At 37.8% G+C, this 20689-nt stretch overlaps 1 protein-coding gene across 2 annotated transcripts in view; it reads right to left on the bottom strand.

Annotated features, from left to right (window-relative positions):
• The window catches only part of POLD3 (DNA polymerase delta 3, accessory subunit), a 44651-nt gene that overhangs the window by 18233 nt on the left and 5729 nt on the right, over positions 1 to 20689 (bottom strand). For both annotated transcript variants that reach the window (XM_043481866.1, XM_043481867.1), the window contains exons 3-8: positions 15006 to 15108; positions 10046 to 10085; positions 8725 to 8857; positions 3499 to 3763; positions 2796 to 2868; positions 546 to 711 (exon numbers count right to left, since the gene is read on the bottom strand). In XM_043481866.1, coding sequence (XP_043337801.1) covers positions 546 to 711; positions 2796 to 2868; positions 3499 to 3763; positions 8725 to 8857; positions 10046 to 10085; positions 15006 to 15108 — 780 coding nt within the window. The remainder of the gene's footprint in view (positions 1 to 545; positions 712 to 2795; positions 2869 to 3498; positions 3764 to 8724; positions 8858 to 10045; positions 10086 to 15005; positions 15109 to 20689) is intronic.

Below are 20689 nucleotides of genomic sequence, written 5' to 3'. Positions count from 1 at the left end.
AGAATTTCTTTCAACAGACTAGTTCCTACCAACTATGAGGTAGTGTCTCAAATTCCTGGATTCATTTTTAACAGCTTGTGTGCTTTTTATTTTCTTTTCTAATTACATTTTACCACTTGAAAAATAAACTCATTGATATAAAAAGAAAACAAAGAACTTTTTCTCTTAAATTTCACTGGAAACAGTAACCCCTCATTTGGCAATCTAAGGTGAAAAACAGACACAGAGACATATACTCAGGCACACTTGTGCCATGTCCACGAATATAAAATGAAGTAAAGGGGAAAAGACAATCAATTTAGATCAATGGAGCCCCAAAAAACTGGCTTTGGGCTCTACATCACCCGAACTGGTTGATTCAAGTTCTGCTTCACTAGATAAGCTATGAAGCGTCTCTCTTCATTTTGGTTATACAGCTGTATCCCTAAGGCATTAAGTAGGATTTAGTACTCAACTGAAAACTGCCTGCCTGTCAATATGCCCAAACAGACCTTTTCACCCCCAGCAGAGACACTCTTCCCTCACAAGCAACAAAATTTTCCTACCTCTTTTTTTCTTTCTGTTGCATCTTAACAGGCTCTGCTTTTTTGCTAGATTTCTTCAGGCCCACAGGGGCTGCCAGCTTTGGTTCTGTGACAGACAGTGGAGGTTGCTCCACTTTTTTTTCTTCTTTCACTTCTTGTTCTGAGTCCAAATTGACTTTAAGTTTATCTATAAATAAAGTATAGCAGATGATATATAACCCCGTCGTGCAATATTAATTTATCATTCCTTTGACAGTTTACTAAGTGCCAGGTAATATATTAGGAACATGGGCTAAAGGGATGAAAAACAGTCCTCGTCCTAACAGAGCTCATGGTCTAGTCAAGAGAACATTTCTCGTTTCCAACTACCACTCGAGTTGAAACTGTTTTCATTTCTGCCTCCTGCTAATCCCTCATTATATCATAGCCCCCAGGCCAAATGATAGTAAAAGTAGGTCTTAAGAAAAAAAATGAATACAAATTTATGAAGTACCAACATTCTCATTTGTTAGATGAGGAAATTAAGAGTCAGAGGGATTAAAGATGTTTCCCAAGAGTACGCAGCTTATGAATTATGACAGCAGAAAAGCATCTCCTTTTTATACTCAAAAAAATATGAAACACCTTTTTAAGCAAAGAAAGATAACAGATGACGACTTTCTAATTTGTCACCAATGCTGCAATTTTTAAAAATATATAAAACATTAAGGTGTTTGTTACCGAGACAGAATTCATATATCATGAAATTTACCCTTATAAACTGTACAATTCAGTGCTTCTTAATTCCAACACCACTATCCAATTTTAGAACATTTCATCACCTCTAAAAGAAATCCTGTACTCCACAAACCATCCCTTAACAACCACTAATAGACTTTCTGTCTCTATAGGTTTGCCTATTCTGAACCTTTTGTATAAATGGAATCATATAACATGCGGCCTTTTGTGTTCAGCTTCTTTTATTTTGCCATTTTCAAGGTTCATCTATTTTGTAGCATGTATCAGTACTTCATTGCTTTTTATGGCTGAAAAACATACATCTATCACATATTGTTTATGCATTCATAAGATGATAGACCTTAGCATGATATGTTTTCACAGAAGGAGAGAGCCCTCCTCATGTACTGTGTGTACATGTGCTCAGTCATGTCTGACTCTGTGCAACCCCATGGACTGTAGCCTGCCATGCACCTCTGTCCATGGGATTTTCCAGGCAAGAATAATGGAATGGGTTTCCATTTCCTCCTCCAAGGAATCTTCCTGACCCAGGATCAAACCCACATCTCTTGTATCTCCTGCACTGGCCTTGTGCTTTGGGCCTGAAATAATACAATCATGCTTTCCCAGTAACCTAAAAGTAGCAAATTTTCATCATTTTTTTCAGAATATAAAATGTTTTCTGATGGCTTTTATGGAAAATAAAAAAATTATCACCCCAATCTATCCCCTAACTACCATTATGACCATCACAGAAAAGCAGATTTCTGACTAATTTTGCTTGCATAGGCATGTAACAAAAATGCTTCCCACAAAATCTTTGTAAAGCATTATGCTCCAAGAAGTGTGCCATAATTACCCTGCAACTCCTGCATTCTTCCTGGTATTCTGGCCACATACCCTCAGGGGATGTGTATTTGATATGAGAAGTACGGAAATATGTGATTATTGGTTCTTTTTATTTGAAAGAAGTCTCATCCAAATATATATTTTTAAATAAAGGAGATTTGCTTTCTCAAAATGTAAATATTTATAAATGGCCATTACTACCTGGGCCCTCCTAATTCAAACCGAGGTCTAGTTCATTACTGTAAGTAATCTGCAAAAATAAGAAAGGCAAAAAATTTGTTTTTGTAGCCCCTTGGAAAACAGAGGTAAAAATGATCATACCAGGCAAACTGACAAAGCATCCAAGATATTAACACTGCACTGTTTAACCAAGCAACTTCCCTTTTACTTTAATCACTCATTTTCAAGAACCCTATGAAACAAATATTTAATTCTCTTTCCAAGTCAGGAAGTAAAATCAGAAATAAGTAAACTATCCTTCAGGAGATCTCAACCAAACCCAGCTCACCCGTAAAATCCACTGTTCCAATTGGTTATGTTCATCAGTACATAGGTTTGTAGACTGCAAATTTATGTCAGGATGTAGGAAAACCACATAGTAGTGTGTTAGACGGGTAAAAACTGGACAGGTGGTCTTCACCTCAGATAAAAGGTTATTATATTAACATTCACATATTAGTCAAAGGAACGTAAGAACATGCTTACTCATAGCAGCTTTTCCAAAAAAATTGCTTATGACATTCCCTTTCCCTGCTGCCTTGGGGCCTACCGAAGATGCCTGAAAGCAAAGCAAAAGAAAACACACATGATTTTTTTTTTTCTGTGTTTAGGCTGTTCTTCAAGAAACAGTCCAAAATGTCAATAGTAGAACACACTGTCGTGATCATAGAGTCTCTATATTATCATGCCAAAATGTGTACAGATACTAGGTATAAGAATAAAGCCAGACCATACAGTGTTTGGTATTCATCTCCAAAGCTTAGTTTCTCATAGTTTTTATAAAATTATTATCCATGAATGTGTCTAAACATTTTTTTTATTATATTTAAAAACTACTTACTTTGACAGAATTAGACCAGAGGCAGTATGGTACAAAACGGGGAAAAACCCCCAGAACATTACATTTGTAATCATCATAAGTGGAACTGAATTCTGGTTCCACCACTTAACAGCAATATGACATCCAAAGTACTGAACAAGATGATCTCTCCCTCACAGAACGCAAAATGAGGATTTAAACAAAGATCAAACTATCGGCCCAAGAATTAAATGATTTACACCAAGGTAGAAAAAACTAGAACTGAATATCAGAACCTTATATAATTAAACTACAACCACTGGAATTATTAAATGCTTTTCTAGTTACCCATTCTGAACTGTAAAAGCACATTTTTTATAGAAGACTTACATTTGTTACTTCTTTAGCCTCTGTTTTGGTTTCCTTATTGGCATCTTGGGCTTTAGAAGCAGCTTTAGAAGCAAACATGCCCATGATTCCTTTGGGCTGCTGGGAACTCTGTTTGGGGATAGGTGGGCCATGACCATTGGTGGTCAACTCATTACTGGCTTGTGTCTCAGGTGATACCGGAAGATCTGACTGCTCAAACGCTTCAGAAGATGAGGATTCAGCAGGGGCTCTAGGGACTGCAGCTGCACACTGGATGGCACTAAACCTGAGAAATGTTACATTAAATTAATTGTCAATATCAAACCTTATTTTCAAACTCTTGCTTCTTCTACACAATACTTTCTAACCATATTACTATAAAATTAGGAAATTTTAGAACTAAAATGGATTTTAGAACTAAAATGGATTTTAGAAATGAGTTTGTGCGACAAGTACTGCAGAGAGGAGAGTGAAGTCCTAGATTATACATCTTGTTGGTAATAAAACTAAGACTGAAAAAAAAAAAAAAAAAAAACCACTAAGACTGAAAATAGATATCTTCTACCAAACTATGGGTATTTTTGCTTTTTTGAAAAAAGCATCCTAATTCAAAATAGTAAGAATATACCAAATAATAAGAAAATATTAGTAATTTCACCAACTTTGGTAAACCAAATGGTTATCTCTTAAAGACCTCCACCTTACAGGGCTAGATATACCATAAATATTGACTGAATCAAAATTAAAGCTTTAAATATTAACAAATTTCCTGGCAACTCTCCTGACCAGAATGGATCATGCTTTAGAACACGGAATAAACTGGGAACAGAGCCACTAGCTCCTATAATCTGTGGTCCTTTATAGTCATTTGTTAGTAATTTATAATAATCTCAACTAACAGCACCAGAGAAGTATGATAATAGCCAAGTGAAAAATTTGGCACAATTTGCATGCCATATTAAAGGGAACATTCATCTCTTCCTCTGTAATCATCGTAGATGTGCCTGTTTCACAAAAATCCATAATAAAGTGTTTTATGTTGTAAATGGGTAACTGATCCATCCTTCTCAAATAGTTGTACTTAAAGCAAAGTTTTCCAACATTTCCTGGCAAAGAACAACATTTTATTTCCCTCAGTCTTTTGCTTCTTGAGGATAGGTAAGAGCTCCTTGAAGGTAAGTGTATTATTCATCTTTTGTATTTCAGGTACCTAGGACAAGACCTGGCACATACAAATACAGATTCAAAGAGAGATTATTTAAGACACTGGAAGTGAGTCCTCTGGCTTCTCTCCCTTCTTTAGCGTATCATCTCAACTTGGGATGGGAGAAGATGGAGGTTAAGAAACAACGTGATGATAGCAATTACCTTAGAAATCAACCAGGCACAACTTTGAGATTAACTGGCCTAAGGGAAAAAACCTGGATAAAATCATTTAATTTCTGAAGTAACTTTAGGCTGAACAGCCCCAAGCAAGAGTTCACAGCTCCAAAAACCTTCCACTGATTTATTACAGTCTACATAGAAAAACCTCATATTAACACAAATATTTTGTGCATCAGACTTAAGAACAGACAGAAATCATTTCCTTTCACCCACCATTCTTCCTCTCTGGCCCTGCAATGCTTCCATGTACAAGGAAATAGAGCAATGTTTTATTTCATTGTCAGCGTCTAAAGTTGGCCCCAAGACAACTCTTTCTCCATTTGGTCTACATTTCCACACCTTAGGGTCAGGACCAGGAACTGGCAATGAGGAAGAGACCAAGTTAGACTGGGAACATGTCTGAAGAGAGAAGAATCTGCTCAATCTAAAATTTCAACTTTCTTCCTGTCATAGCACTTTTTAAAACACATGAAACAATGAGTCAGATCTCAGTTGACCCATAATTCTCAGGACCAGATACAAACTTCTTTATTGGAAATAAATTCTTCACATTTCTTTTTTATTTATTTACTTATTTTCTTCACATTTCTACTGAGGATATTTTAAGTATTTAAGTAAAGGTTCACTGAAGTGCTTCCTACTATCACATTTCTACTTGCCATGTTTATTTTAGTGGTCTCTATGCAAATTTGATTTGGGACTTTTGTGTCACTTTTTATACTAGTTTCCTTACTTGCTAGATACAATAGAATTGATTTTTAGAGCTTGACATGCCAAAACTAGATTTTAATACAGATTATTTTTGAAATCTAACAGATTACATAAACATATCAGGGTGTTTATGTTTTCTTATAATCCTTCTCTAAAAGACACCAGACATAAATTACTCTTTAGCAGTATAATTGTATATATTTATCTAATAAATATTTGTATGCCTATTACATTCAAGGTTTTAAGCAGAAGAAAAAAAAGAGTCAATGTCTACCATTAATTCACTCAACAATTACTTATTTAATAGTTACCAGGCACCGTTTTAGGTATACAGTGGTTAACAAAATAGACAATCCCTATTCTCATGGAACTTACAGAAATTATTTTTGGCAATTCTATATCTACCTGGATATAGACCCAACTGTATCAGTTAATCCATCTCTGCCAGTATCTTCAACCATTTCCTCTTTTTATGGCTCTTTACTAATAATACAAGTTCAAGGCATTCTCAATTTTAAAAATGGATACATTTCCCCCACCCCCAAGTCTCAATTCCTCTGTAGCAGGTTACCTCTCTTTTTCCTGTTTTACCATCAAATTTCCTAGAAAGTTGTCCCTATTTGCTCTCTCGCTTCCTTATATCCCCATCTACCCAGGTGACCAGAATCTGGCTGCACCACTGAAACTGCTCTTACTGAGGCCATCACTTTTCAGTTCCTATTACATCCCCCTCCTCAACAAGGTCTGATACTATTAGCTAGTCCCTCCTTCTTGAAACTGTCTTCTTAAGTTTTTAGAACTCCATACACTTGTGACTTTCCTCTTATCTCTGGCTGTTCCCACTTAGGTCCCTCTTTTTCTGTCCACCCCTTGCTGCTGCTGCTGCTCCTAAGTCGCTTTCAGTCGTGTCCGACTCTGTGCGACCCCACAGACAGCAGCCCACCAGGCTCCCCCTGGGATTCTCAAGGCAAGACCGCTTAAAAAATAGCTATTACTTAAATAGCGCTTACTGTGTGCTAAGCACTGTTCTAAGTGCTTTACATGTATTTATTCACTTAATCCTTTACAACCCTGTTAGTCACTCAGTCCTGTCTGACTCTTTTTGACCCCAGGACTGTAGCCCACCAGGCTCCTCTGTCCATGAATTTCCCAGGCAAGAATACTGGAGAGGGTTGCCATTTCTTTCTCCAGGGGATCTTCCCAACCCAGGGATCAAACCCAGGTCTCCTGCATTGCAGGTAGATTATTTCCTGTCTGAGCCACCAGGGAAGCCCCTACAACCCTGAGGTTGATACTATTATTAGTTTCATTTCAGGAAAATGAAGCAGAAAGGTTAAATAATTTGCCCAAGGTTACAGAGATACTAACTGTGGCTGGAGTTTAACTTTCTGTTCTTCTTTCATCCTATATATTCTCTCTGCATGACTGTATCTACTGCTGTAGCCCAATTAATTACCTATTTTCTCTGATTCCAAAATGTCTATCTTTACCTCCTATTTCTCTCCTTAGCTCTAGACCCCCGTATCTACTGCACTGGACATCTCCACTTGGACTCCCCATCCGGTACTCAAACTCAACATATCCAAACCCAATTCATCACTTTTCCCTTCTCCCAAAGCTTACTCCTCCTCATATATTCCCATTCTTAGTGATGGTATCATCACCCATCCAGCAATTCAAACCAGAAACATGGCCATCATCCTTAATGTCATGAACCGACCCCCGCCATCTCCACCATAACACACTCTCTTGGTCTCTAACCACTACCATACCATCCAGGTTTTGATGGTATGACTCTTTAACCCATGTACCTCTCCACTCCCAATACCAACTCTATACTTCAGATACTATCATTTCTACCCTGAATCACTGCAACATTTCTCCTTCATAATGGCCTTGTGTGCAGATTATTTCTGTCAGATCCACTTTCACCATCACAGCCAGAGTGATTTTTCTGTAATACAATTCTGATCATCTCAATCATCTGTTTCAAAATCTTCAGTGGCTCCCCTGTGCAATAAAGCCTAAACTTATCCTAGTAGTCAAAGCATAGAGTCTGACTCCTTGTATCATTATTTCCTGCCCCTCACTCTAGTTTTCATGTATAGAAAACTACAGTGGTTCTGCATAAGCATCATGTTTCCTCTCGGCCCTGTCTTTCCTCTCCCACTTCCCTCTGACTGGCTACTTCTACTAGGCCTTTAAGCCTCAACTTAGATGCCATATCCTTCTACAAGCCATCTCTGTCTTGACTCCCCAACAAAAAAGGCGGGGACAAGTGGCCCCTCAACATCCTCCTACACTCTCATTCCTATTGTAGCACGGTCACACTATACCATAACTGCCTCCCATTAAGACCATCGGTTCCATAAGCAGGTACCAGGCTACAATCACTCTACAGTATGTGGCATGTCACACGTACTCATCAGATCTTTGCTGAATTAATTCAAATTATCTTGCTTAGTGCATGTCAAAGTAGTAGGTGTTCAATATATGTCTGAGAATCTGCTCCGAACCCTCCATACCACCTCACAAAGTAGGCATTATTATATCCAATTATATCCAATTTTAAAATGAGGAAACGAAAGCCCAAAAGAGTTTAAGTAACTTGTCCAAAGCCACTGGGCCATTAGCAATGAAGTCAAAACTCCAGCCCATGACCACTAATTTCCAGAACCACGTACATTATAGTCCACCTCCTTCCCTTCTGTGAAGGATACAAAAGATGAATAAGATCTGATACTGGCTGTGGAAGATCAACTGATTTTGGATGGAAGGTAGAGGGATGTCAAATTAGGAATAGTTTTTTGAAGGACAACATGGCAATTGGTTCTTGAAGGGTGGATAGAAATTAGACAAGCAGAGACTCGGGTAAAGGAGTAATGAGGGGGCACGACAAACAACATTTCTGGTGGCAGTGACAGGATAAATACATGAGAAGTAGATTTATGGGGAGTCTACTGGGGTTTTCAATATGGGTTGTGGCTATTTTTCACCTTATGATGTACTAATAAAACCAGGCATGTGTCTTACTGCAAGATAAATGAGGTTTTACTAGACTTGGCGTTTACTCTTAAGAGGCAGCCACTGTGTAAACATCTTACAAAATCAATTCGTAAAGAAGCCCACAAGGAACATTAAGGAGCTCACTTGCTGCAGTTCTGCAAGTTGCTTTTAAGGATGTCATAGTCGGTATTGAACAGAGGCCCACTGTCCTTTAGCATGGCTTTCTGGATGCTGTACACATGTACGCTGGCAGTCACCGCTAGCTTGGACTTCACTGCTACAAGTCAACAGGAAAAGCAGTCTGTTAATACACAAACTTCATAGCATGTGGGGATTTTAACAAGAAACCCTTCTGCATTAACACCATTTGTAATCGGTGGTGGTCCAAAAAAGCTCTTAAAGGCCAAACAGTCACATATACAGTATAGTATCAACTCTTCTGTCTGTGACAAGGACATTATGATAGGTAGGTGATGGTGAGTCAGTTCTCAGTACAGTACTGTGAGGGTATCACTCATCCAGTGGACACTCAGTAAATATTAAGGAATAACTGATGATACTATGATGTGTTTTGTTTTTTTTTTCAGTCAGGGTAGAATTATACTCTAGCATATATACATACCAACTGAGCAATAAGTAATTTCTACCCGAGAAGTCTTCAATTTTAGTTTATAAAAAGAAACTCTATATAACAATACTACTACTAATCAAATAAGTCTTCAGAGGAAAATCACAAGAACAAATTATAGGTTCCATGAAGGAAGGGACCATGCCTCACTTGTTCCAAGTCCCTAGTGCCTAGCAAAGAGCTTGACATAAAGTAGATACTTACTATGTATCTATTGAATGAATAAATCTACCACTGTGGGAATTCAGAAAGAAAATATTGGACATCTTCTCTATCTTGAATAATTCAGTTAATGTATAAGAAAACACTCCAGTGGTAGGCATCTTTATATACAAAGTATGACAGTGGGTTTTGTCTTGAGACATCCAAGATCATGTGGATATTTCAAAATTCCTTTGACTTGGGTATTAAAAAAATAGAACAGTAGCATTAACAGTCTTGAAATGGGTAGACAAATTTAACTTCAAGTTATACTATGCCTTTCTGACTTTATAAAATCATTCTTTAATTTTCTTCCTAAAAATATTGCTATGGAATACAACACAATATTTAGAGATCATTGTTTTTTTATAGTTAATGAGGTGTTCCATATGATATTCATAAGTGTTTTACCTATCTATCACAAGTTTTGAAATTCTGTGATAAAAGTGCTTTATAAATGTTAGCAGCTATTGGCCTTAAAAATGGGAAGTTAGTGAAGTATCATATTTTAACATGTTTCAGAAACTACTAATAAAAGAATATATGGGTCTCCAGTAAAACAGCTAAATATATATGCAATGTTAATGACACTGATGCCCTAAGAGGAAAAACTTGCTAAATCGCTAAAATACTTACCTTCCAATTTATCTTCTCTCACTACTGCAACCTTGTGGCACTGTAAGGAAATAACACTTCATTAGTATTTAAAGTATTAATAGTGCAACTTGCAGTTTTAAAGGTTCCTTACCAATAATTCAACTGCACTGGGATGTAAAATTAGAAACATTAGGTTCCTCTGAAAATATATGTTCCAGACTCATTTTTAACTTGCTTTCTTTAAAATTTCTCAATCAGGTTAAGGAAAGTGAGAGAGTATATATATATATATATATATATCAATATCAATAACAAAAACAAAAAACCCCCCAAAACCCAAATTAAAAAAATACAGCACCTCAAACTTGCACTTTGCCTATTGCAAGGAAAAGAGGAATTTTCAGTAAGTAACATAATGAGAATTACTGTATAATCATATGGAACCAGTTAAAAACTGGATCTGTCTCATACCATACAAAAAAATAAATTCTAAATTGGATCAGAGATCTAAAAGTAAAGAATTAAACCATATATGCACAAGAAGAAAATATGGGTGAATTCTTCTACAAACTAATATAACCTGAGAATAAAGAAAAGTTTCTTGACTGCAATTTAAAACCCAGAAGTAACTGAAATAATCCATAAAAACTAACAAATCATTTTTGGATAACAAAAAACCAACAATTTTAAGTAAAAAGACAAATGGTCAAGTGGGAAAAATATCTACAACTTACATCACAAAGGGCTAACATATAGCTTCTAAAATAGAGAAAACAAAGACTAACAATCCTTTAGAAAATAAGCAAGAAGTATGAAGACACAGTTCATAAAAGAGAAATGAAGATGATTCTGAACAGGACATGTGCTGTGTAGGAACAGATGCTCTCATACATTGCTGGTAGGAATGGAAAATGGAGAGTATTTGGCAATATTCAGCAAAGTTCATATATAGCCTTACCTCTAGGAACATAATCCTAAAACACTCTGGCAAAAACATACAAAACACATACACATTGAGCTATTTACTGTGGCACTATATGTAATAATCAGATTGTAAATAACTCAACTATCAATAAGGGACTGATGAATAAACTAAGGTATATCCATCAATGTAGGATCATGTGGCTATAATGAGGAATGAGAAATATTTCTATAACTGCCATATCAATAAAGGAGCTGAATAAACTAAGATATATCCATCAATGTAGGATCATGTGGCTGTAATGAGGAATGAGAAATATTACTATAACTGCCAGAGTAGTGCTTGGGATCACTTACAAACCTTAAACTGCCTTTAGTCATCATATTGTTAGTAAAATTATTGGTTTTGCTTTTCTAAATCTCATGTATCTGGCTAAAGCAAATACATATTCATTTTAATGTTAGGACAACCAAAGTTTACAACATAAGAAAAAAAGAGTAATATAAAATTGAGTAAGTTTTTTTTTTTTTTTGAGTAAGTTTTTTAAAAATGTAATTGTAAATTTGTACTGAGAATATTGGTATGTCTTCATAATGCATTTTCTCTTAAAAAAAACAAGCATTATTAAAAACGTCATGTGCTGCAAAAATGTACAATAAAAACTGCAGAGCTTATGAGAAAAAGAGCATTAGGAACTAATCACTCAAACCTATGTAACAGGAGCCCTATAAACAATAATTGGTACCCTCCGGAGAAAACATGGCAGCTGAGACAGTTTAGTATCTCTAAAGGATGCCTTAGAGGATATTAGAAATGCATAAAAACAACACAGTGGAAATGCCAGTGCTAAAACAATGTAAATGAGAGTAGAGCTCTGATTCAGTGGGTTCCTGTTAAGGGCAACACATGAGTAAGTTCAGCATCCATAAACCCAGAGCCTGGCTTGGGGCAGGCCCCTTGAGCTGTTCATCAAAAAAAAAAAAAAATTGGGGAAAATATGGCTAGTTGGTGAGAGACAGTTCTTCTTTATAGAAACATTCCAGCCAGTAAATCCAGAAGGAATGACAGAATTAGAACATCACCATTTTGTAACTCCTAGAAAAATAATGATCAAGGTAATGATAAAAATCAATCTCAGCTAAAATCATTATATGAAAAGCTAATGGGGAACCTAATTAAAAATGGATCAGGCCAACAACCTCTAACATCACAAAAAGAATCAACCAATCATTTCCTTGAAACATTCAAATAATCCTTTGGCAGACTCTGCAGGATGAGATTAGAAGGAGATTTCTACTTTCTATGTATTATTAAGCAATTTTTACAATAATAATCATCACTGGAAAAATAAAAATTACTTACCTGTTTAAAAAGCCACAGAAAACCTACGCATCTTTGAATCAGGTCTGCTTAATCTTGTTTCTGATATATAATGACATCTGATTTCATCTACACTTGCAAATATCTAATTAACATCTGGCTTGCCAAACAGTTTACCAACAAGGAAAGAATATGCTAGTCATAGAATATAAGTATCTGATAGCCCTTCAGTTCAGTTCAGTCGCTCAATCATGTCCAACTCTTTGCGACCCCATGAGCTGCAGCACGCCAGGCCTCTCTGTCCATCACCAACCCCCAGAGCCTACCCAAACCCATGTCCACTGAGTCAGTGATACCATCCAACCATCTCATCCTCTGTCGTTCCCTTTTCCTCCTGCCCTCAATTTTTCCCATCATCAGGGTCTTTTCAAATGAGTCAGCTCTTCACATTAGGTGGCCAAAGTATTAGAGTTTCAGCTTCAACATCAGTCCTTCCAATGAACACCCAGGACTGATTTCCTTTAGGATGGACTGGTTGGATCTCCTTGCAGTCCAAGGGACTCTCAAGAGTCTTCTCCAACACCACAGTTCAAAAGCACTCAGCTTTTCTTCGGCACTCAGCTTTCTTTATAGTCCAACTCTCACATCCACACATGACCACTGGAAAAACCACAGCCTTGACCAGACAGACCTTTGTTGGCAAAGTAATGTTTCTGCTTTTTAATATGCTATCGAGGTTGGTCATAACTTTCCTTCCAAGGAGTAAGCATCTTTTAATTACACGGCTGCAGTCACCATCTGCAGTGATTTTGGAGCCTCCAAAAATAAAGTCTGTCACTGTTTCCATTGTCTCCCCATCTATTTCCCATGAAGTGATGGGACCAGATGCCATGATCTTAGTTTTCTGAATGTTGAGCTTTAAGCTAACTTTTTCACTCTCTTCTTTCACTTTCATCAAGAGGCTCTTTAGTTCTTCTTCACTTTCTGCCATTAGGGTGGTGTCATCTGCATATCTGAGGTTATTGGTATTTCTCCTGGCAATCTTGATTCCAGCTTGTGCTTCCTCCAGCCCAGCATTTCTCATGATGTACTCTGCATATAAGTTAAAAAGCAGGGTGACAATATACAGCCTTGACGTCCTCCTTTTCCTATTTGGAACCAGTCTGTTGTTCCATGTCCAGTTCTAACTGTTGCTTCCTGACCTGCATACAGGTTTCTCAAGAGGCAGGTCAGGTGGTCTGGTATTCCCATCTCTTTCAGAATTTTCCACAATTTATTGTGATCCACACAGTCAAAGGCTTTGGCATAGTCAATAAAGCAGAAATAGATGTTTTTCTGGAACTCTCTTGCTTTTTTGATAATACAGTGGATGTTGGTAATTGGATCTCTGGTTCCTCTGCCTTTTCTAAAGCCAGCTTGAACATCTGGAAGTTCATGGTTCACGTATTGCTGAAGCCTGGCTTGGAGAATTTTGAGCATTACTTTACTAGCATGTGAGATGAGTGCAATTGTGTGGTAGCTTAAGCATTCTTTGGGATTGCCTTTCTTAGGGATTGGAATGAAAACTGACCTTTTCCAGTCCTGTGGCCACTGCTGAGTTTTCCAAATTTGCTAGCATATTGAGTGCAGCACTTTCACAGCATCTTCTTTTAGGATTTGAAATAGCTCAACTGGGATTCCATCACCTCCACTCGCTTTGTTTGTAGTGATACTTCCTAAGGCCCACTTGACTTCACATTCCAGGATGTCTGGCTCTAGGTGAGTGATCACACCATCGTGATTAACTGGGGCGTTAAGATCTTTTTTGTATAGTTCTTCTGTGTATTCTTGCCACCTCTTCTTAATATCTTCTGCTCTGTCAGGTCCATACATACCATTTCTGTCCTTTATTGAGCCCATCTTCGCATGAAATGTTCCTTGGTATTTCTAATTTTCTTGAAGAGATCTCTAGTCTTCCCCATTCTATTGTTTTCCTCTATTTCTTTGCATTGATCATAGTTCTGTTTCTCCTTATAAATTACTAAAATTGCCATCCCAGTCTAGAATCTCACACTCTTAAGACTCTATTGACACAAGACAAATCCATTAAGTATTTTGATAAATCTGGCTTCTGAACTTACGAGTCACAGGGAAAGTCAAAAGAGAAGAGGAAAACATGCATCAGTGATTCTCTGAGGATCTTGATCCTTGGGCTAATTCTCTAGGGCTGGTGGTATGGGATCAAAAGAGTCTTCAGGTGAGGTTTAGGAAGTGAGAACTGAAGAGGTATTCCTCAGTTTGGGAAGGAAGCGAGAAAGAAGGAAATTAAGTTCCCAAGAATCAGTCCGGTACAGGAGAAGGAATGGAGTTATTTCAGCAGAGCTTCTGGGGTGAAAGCTCAAATTAAAATCAAGTTCACTTAAAAAAAAATTGTACTTGCGGAACACCTGTGTGGCTTGACATCTGAACAGGCTGGAAATTAACCACCATTGTCCCCAGTATAGCTTCAAAAGGAAGAAAGTGGAACAGAAGCAGTCTGGAATGTCTTATTGCCTAGGGAAATTGTACAATGATGATAGTAGTCTCTGTATTGATATTACCCAAACTTCCCAAGAGTTTTAGGTTTAGTCTAAAAATTCAAAATAATCACTGTCTTCAAGTAGCTTTCTAAAATTTCCATAATACTGGGATCTTGTTGTTTTTGCTCTGTGTTATGTTACATAACACTATTAACAGCTCAAACACATTTAAACTCATTATAAGATTCTGAGAACTTACAGAATGTCCATTCTGAATGAGACTGCCAGACACCAAATAAGTGACATGCAGTTGGGCTCCCGAATTTTCCTTTCGCTTCCTTTCAACGTAATCATAGAGCATCCTGTTACAAACAAAATGCACAAGTAAGTCATTAGTAAAAGTTTATCTCACCAATTCTTAATTCATGACTTAAAAGTTAGGTATAGTAAATCTGATAGTCCATCAAACATTATACAGAATATTTTTGCTCTGTTCATGGACAAAAAATTTTAAAAAGATGAATGGAACATAGAGGGTGGGGTCAACTTGTATACAGCCAGCACAGTGAACAAACAACTGAAATAAATCTAATAATCGGTCAAGTGAGACTGAGCCTGCATTAAAAGAAGGCATGTAATGGCTAGAATAATCAATCAAGAATACGTTCAGTTACTATCTAGACATGTGACCCCGGATAAAATAGTTTTTCTAGGCCTCTTTATATCCTGAGGTATAATTACAGAGGGCTGTATGAGATTGGCAGTTCTTTTACCCTGGGATCCATAACCCTTCACCCCTCAATATTGTAAGCAAAATGTGTGTTTTGCAAGGGAAGGAGGCGGGGAGAAGGTGGAGATGGTTCAAGGTTTTCAACAGATTTGCAGAAGGATTACTCCAAAACATTTAAGAACCATCTTACAGATGATCACAATGGTCCGGCTCTGAAATTCCAATTTTAGGATGATTCAGAATCAATGTTGTTTCAAAACCACAAAGTAACAGGTTAACAAATACTGGGCAGTGTGAGTAAACTAAGACTGCCAAATATTCAATATAGAAATAATGTTGCTTTTAGTAACATTCCCTAAATCCTTTTTTATCCTTGCGATCTGATTTGCATCAGAAGCTGACTCCCCTCAATAACTTACAGTTTAACATCAAGGAAAGAGACATCATTTGTGTTGTTTATTTCAAGAAACTTTTACCAAGCCTCTATAACATGTCATACTTCTGCCAAGGATGGCTAGAAACAAAAGTTCCAAGGAAAACTCAACCTATACTGTGGACAACTCTCTTAGCTTCCTTGATCCAATGCCTCACTCATCTCCTGCCACTCTTGAACTGGCTCCGCTCTACTTCCCGCAGACTTGACTTCCTCCTCCCCTTCTGTACTGCTGGGGTTGTCTTCAGCTACCTTTTCACTCTTCATTAGAGTGACCAATCATCTGGGTTTGCCTGGATCTGAGGTATTTCCTCACATGGATTTTAGTGCTAAAACCAACAGCCTTGGGCACACCAAGGATGACTGGTCACCTTACAACATACTCTCTTTGACCCACTTCATTCACCCTCCTGGCTTCATTTATTCCCAACAACAACATCATCTGCTCAAACCATCCAAGCCAAAAATCTGGGAGTCATTATCGCTCACTTTTCCCAGTCTGGTGATGTGCCAAATCTTGTCAGTTTTACCTCCCAAGTAATTCTTGACTCCCTGCCCTCCAAATCTCTTGACTGGACTATTTCAATTCCAAGGGTCAATGTCTTCCTCACACCCCCTTCCCACTCACTATTCACAAGGCTGCCAAGGTGAAGTTTTAGAAATGCAAATCAAGTCATCTGTCAACAAAACTTAACTGGGTGGCTACCTCATGCTCTATGCCTTGGGGATAGAATAGTGAACAAAGCAGTCAGAGTTCTTAACCATTTAGAATTTGTACTGCAGAAAAGAGAGACAAATAATAAACAAATAAGAAGTCAGATGGTAGTAAATCTATGGGGAGAAAAAAAGACTAGAAGAATAGAGTGTCTAAGAAGTTTTGCTATTTATATAAGATTAAGGAAGGCCTCATGAACAGAGCCCACCAATGTGGGTATCTCAGCAAAGAATGTTCTAGGCAGAAAAAACAACAAATCTGAAGGTTCTGAGGCAAGGAACAGAAAAGGTGAGTGTGCTGAATAAGGAAGAAGGAAAGAAGAGCCAAGTGCGAGACATGTAGGGCTTTGTGGCCCATTAGGAAGGAAGTTATTAGAAGGATTAGAGCACAAATAACATGATCTCACCTTTTAGGAGGATTTCTGACTGCTGTGTGGAGAATATACTATTAAGGAGCAAGGAAGGAAGCAGAAGACCAGTTACAAGGCTACTGCAATAATTGAGGCTAGAGATGATGGTGGCTCAGACTAGGGTGGTACTAATTAGTGGATGAGTTCTGGGTACATCTTAAAGGAAGAAACAATAGGATTTGATGATGGACTGATTGTGAGGTATGAGAGAAAGAGAAATCAAGGATGACTGGACTAAGCAACTCAAAGAATGAAGTTGTCATTCACTGAGATGGAGAAAAGCAGAAAGAGGTGATGGTGGGGGGTGGGTGGAGAATAATTAGGAATTAAGTTTTGGGGCATGTTAAATCTGAGATACCCATCAGCCATTAACTACTGTTGAAAAGGTAGCTGGTTATTCTTATCTGAAGTATTACTCTTTGTTCAAAAGTTTTCAGTAGCGCCCTATCCCCTAAGGAGCCACAGTTCCATCAGTGACATGTAAGACTTTTCTTCTTCTGGCCCCTGTATTTCTCACCATTCTCCCATACTTACACTATTTTCAGCCTTATGAAACATTCTGCAGTTCTCCTAGCTCTTTTGTATGCCCTTCCTTCTGCCTAGAATGTTCTTCTCAGACCTCATCTACCTAATTCCTCATCAAGACAACAGCTCAGTTACTATCTCCTATGTGAAGCCTTCCCTAACACCGCTAAGCGAGCAGGGCAGCCTTGCCTTCTAAGTTCTAACAGGAACTATCCCACATCTGTTATTATAGCACTTAGCACACTGTATTCTAATTGTTTATGTATCTGCCATCCCCACTAGACTATAAACACCCTGAGGAGGAAAAAAATCAGCATTTTTGCTGATTCCTCTCTCCTGTTCTCTTTAGTATTTCCTTCCATGCAGCAGTTGTGTTAGAAAAGACGAGGGACACAGAGTCATGAACATTTTGGTTTAATTATGCTAGTTAGGACCATACTAGCAGAAGAAATGGTAGGCAGGGACTATACCAAGATACTCTCAGCTTGCTGGTGAAACAACTCGTAGTCTTGCTTGCATTATTACAGTCATTGTCCTCTGTGCACCCATCTCACCAGATCAACCAGTTCTGTTTTATATTAACAAGATGGTCAACACTGCACAAACTCTTTAAAATTTTCTAAATGTCTTCTGAATCTCTAAAACATGTTCATCTAATTTGATTATGTCAAACATCTCAGCAACAAAACATGCAAAATATTCTTAAACATGAATGACAATAAATATGACTTCCTACAAGATGCACTTCCTACCCACATGATTAACTATACACCTCCTCATCCCTCCTGATCAATTCCACCCAAAATTTTCCCTAAGATATATAAGGTGTATAGTCTCTATTATCTTCCCTAATCTAATTCCTTCACAGCATTTTTATAGCCTGAAATTATCTTAAGTCAATGATGGGAAAGACCTTGTCTGTCAAGTTTGCTGTTTTATAACAGAGCCTAGTATAATGCTAAAAATGTAGTAAAACCTGAAAAAATATTTCTTTATTGAATCCAGGCAAACAGTAACAACCATGCCCAGTCACTGCCCTCAGTGCCAACAATAATTTAAATGCTTTCACTACAGATAAGAGAAAAAAGGATGACAGGACACTTTAAGTCTCTGTTTTCTCATGTGTTAAAAGAGATTGATAACACCCATTATATTGGATTGTTATAAAGATTACATGAGATAAACATATGTGAAAATATCTACCATAGTGCCCAGAACTCACTCAACAAATATTCACTGGCACCTATTATGAGCTGGGAAAGATGGAAGGCAAAAGGAGAAGGGTGTGGCAGATGATGAGATGGTTAGATAGCATCACTGACCCAACAGACATGATCTGAGCAAATTCTGGGAGATGGAGGAGGACAGAGGAGCCTGGTGTGCTGCTATCCATGGAGATGCAAAGAGTTGGACATGACTTAGTGACTGAACAACAGTATTATGAGCCAGGTGTGAAGATACAATGATTGTGGCAGACTGTATTTTCCAAAGATGGCTGCCACAACATCTCCCATCCTGCATGCTCTTCTTCATCTTCCCATAGACAGGTGGAGTCATCCTCGCCCCTTGAATCTGGGAAGGCTAGAGATTCATTGTAACCAAAAAAATGAAGCAGACAGGACACTGCTTGACTTCTGAGGCCAGTAAGAAAAGGCAATCAACTGCTGCCTTCCACTGGAGCGTGAGTTTTTAGAGCTGTGAATTGCTGGGTAAGAAGCCTCACTACCTGAAAACATGCTCTTAAGAAGCCCAGGCCATATAAACAGGTCACACACAACGACTGGTCAACAACCCCTGCTGACGTCCCAGCTGACAGCCAGCAACAACTGCCAGACATGAAAATAAAGATGCCTACACATGATCAGGCTTCAGTCACTGACGCCTCTCAGCTGAGGCACCAGACATCATGGAACAGAGACAACCATTCTCGTTGCGCCATGCCCAAGTTCTAAATGAGAAGAATCTACGAACATAATAAAACGGTTGTTTCAAGTTGCTAAACCTGGGGCAATTTGTCACAAAGCAACAGTAACTGGAACAGTGATGAATCTGATAAACATGCTCCCTGCCTTCACAGAGTTTATATTCTAGTGGGAGGAGGGCATACAATAAGCGAGAAAATGTCAGCTGGAAGTAAGAATTATGAAATGCCAGAACACTGGATATCCACATCAAAAGAATGAAGTTGGGCCCTTTCCTTACACCATATGCAAAATGATGCCTGAAAAAATAGTTATTATTTATAGGTATACCCCAGAGATACTGTAGGTTCACTTCCAGACCACTGCAATAAAGTGAATATCAAAATAAAGCAAATAAATTTTTGGTTTCCCAGTGAATGTAACAGCTATGTTTACATTATACTGTAGTCTATTAAGGATGTAACACCATTATGTCTACAAAACAATGTATACACCTTAATTAAAAAATAATTTATTGTGGACTTCCCTGGTGGTACAGTGGTTAAAAATCTGTCTTGCAATGCAGGAGACACATGTTCGATCCCTGGTAAGGTAAGTAAGATTCCACATGCTGCAGGGCAACTAAGCCTGCGCATCACGACTGGAGAGTCCGAGCAGCACAACAAAAAAGCCCGTATGCCACAAGTTAAGACCCGATGAGGCCAAGTAACTAATTTTTTTTAAATTTATTGCTAAAAATGCTAGCCATCCTCTGAGCCTATAGCAAGTCATAATCTGCTTGCTGATTGAGGGTTTGAAACATAATGAGAATTACCAAAATGTGACCCAGAGACAAGAAATAGGCAAACGCTACTGCAAAAATGGCACTCACAGACTTGCTCAATGCAGGGTTACTGCAAACCTCCAATTTGTAAAAAAAAAAAAAAAAAAAAAGAAAGAAAAGAAAGAAAAAAATGTAGTATCTGCAAAATGCAATAAAGAGGAGTACAATAATATAAGGTATGCCTATACACATTTTAGGGCTTCATTTATAAGTTACCTTGAACCAACATCTAATATGAAAACTATAGTGTACTCTTACTGTGAGGAAGTATAATAAGAACAAAGTATGTAGAAATGTTAAAGTGATAATTACTGATTTAAGAGCTAAGACTATAGAACTCTCAGAAGAAAACACAGAATTAAATCTTCATGATTTACTTGGATTAG

The sequence above is a fragment of the Cervus canadensis genome, chromosome 11, assembly GCF_019320065.1.
Source record: "Cervus canadensis isolate Bull #8, Minnesota chromosome 11, ASM1932006v1, whole genome shotgun sequence".
NCBI lineage: Eukaryota > Metazoa > Chordata > Mammalia > Artiodactyla > Cervidae > Cervus > Cervus canadensis.
Note: the sequence above shows the minus strand (reverse complement) of the source record. Positions and strands in the feature narration are given on the sequence as shown.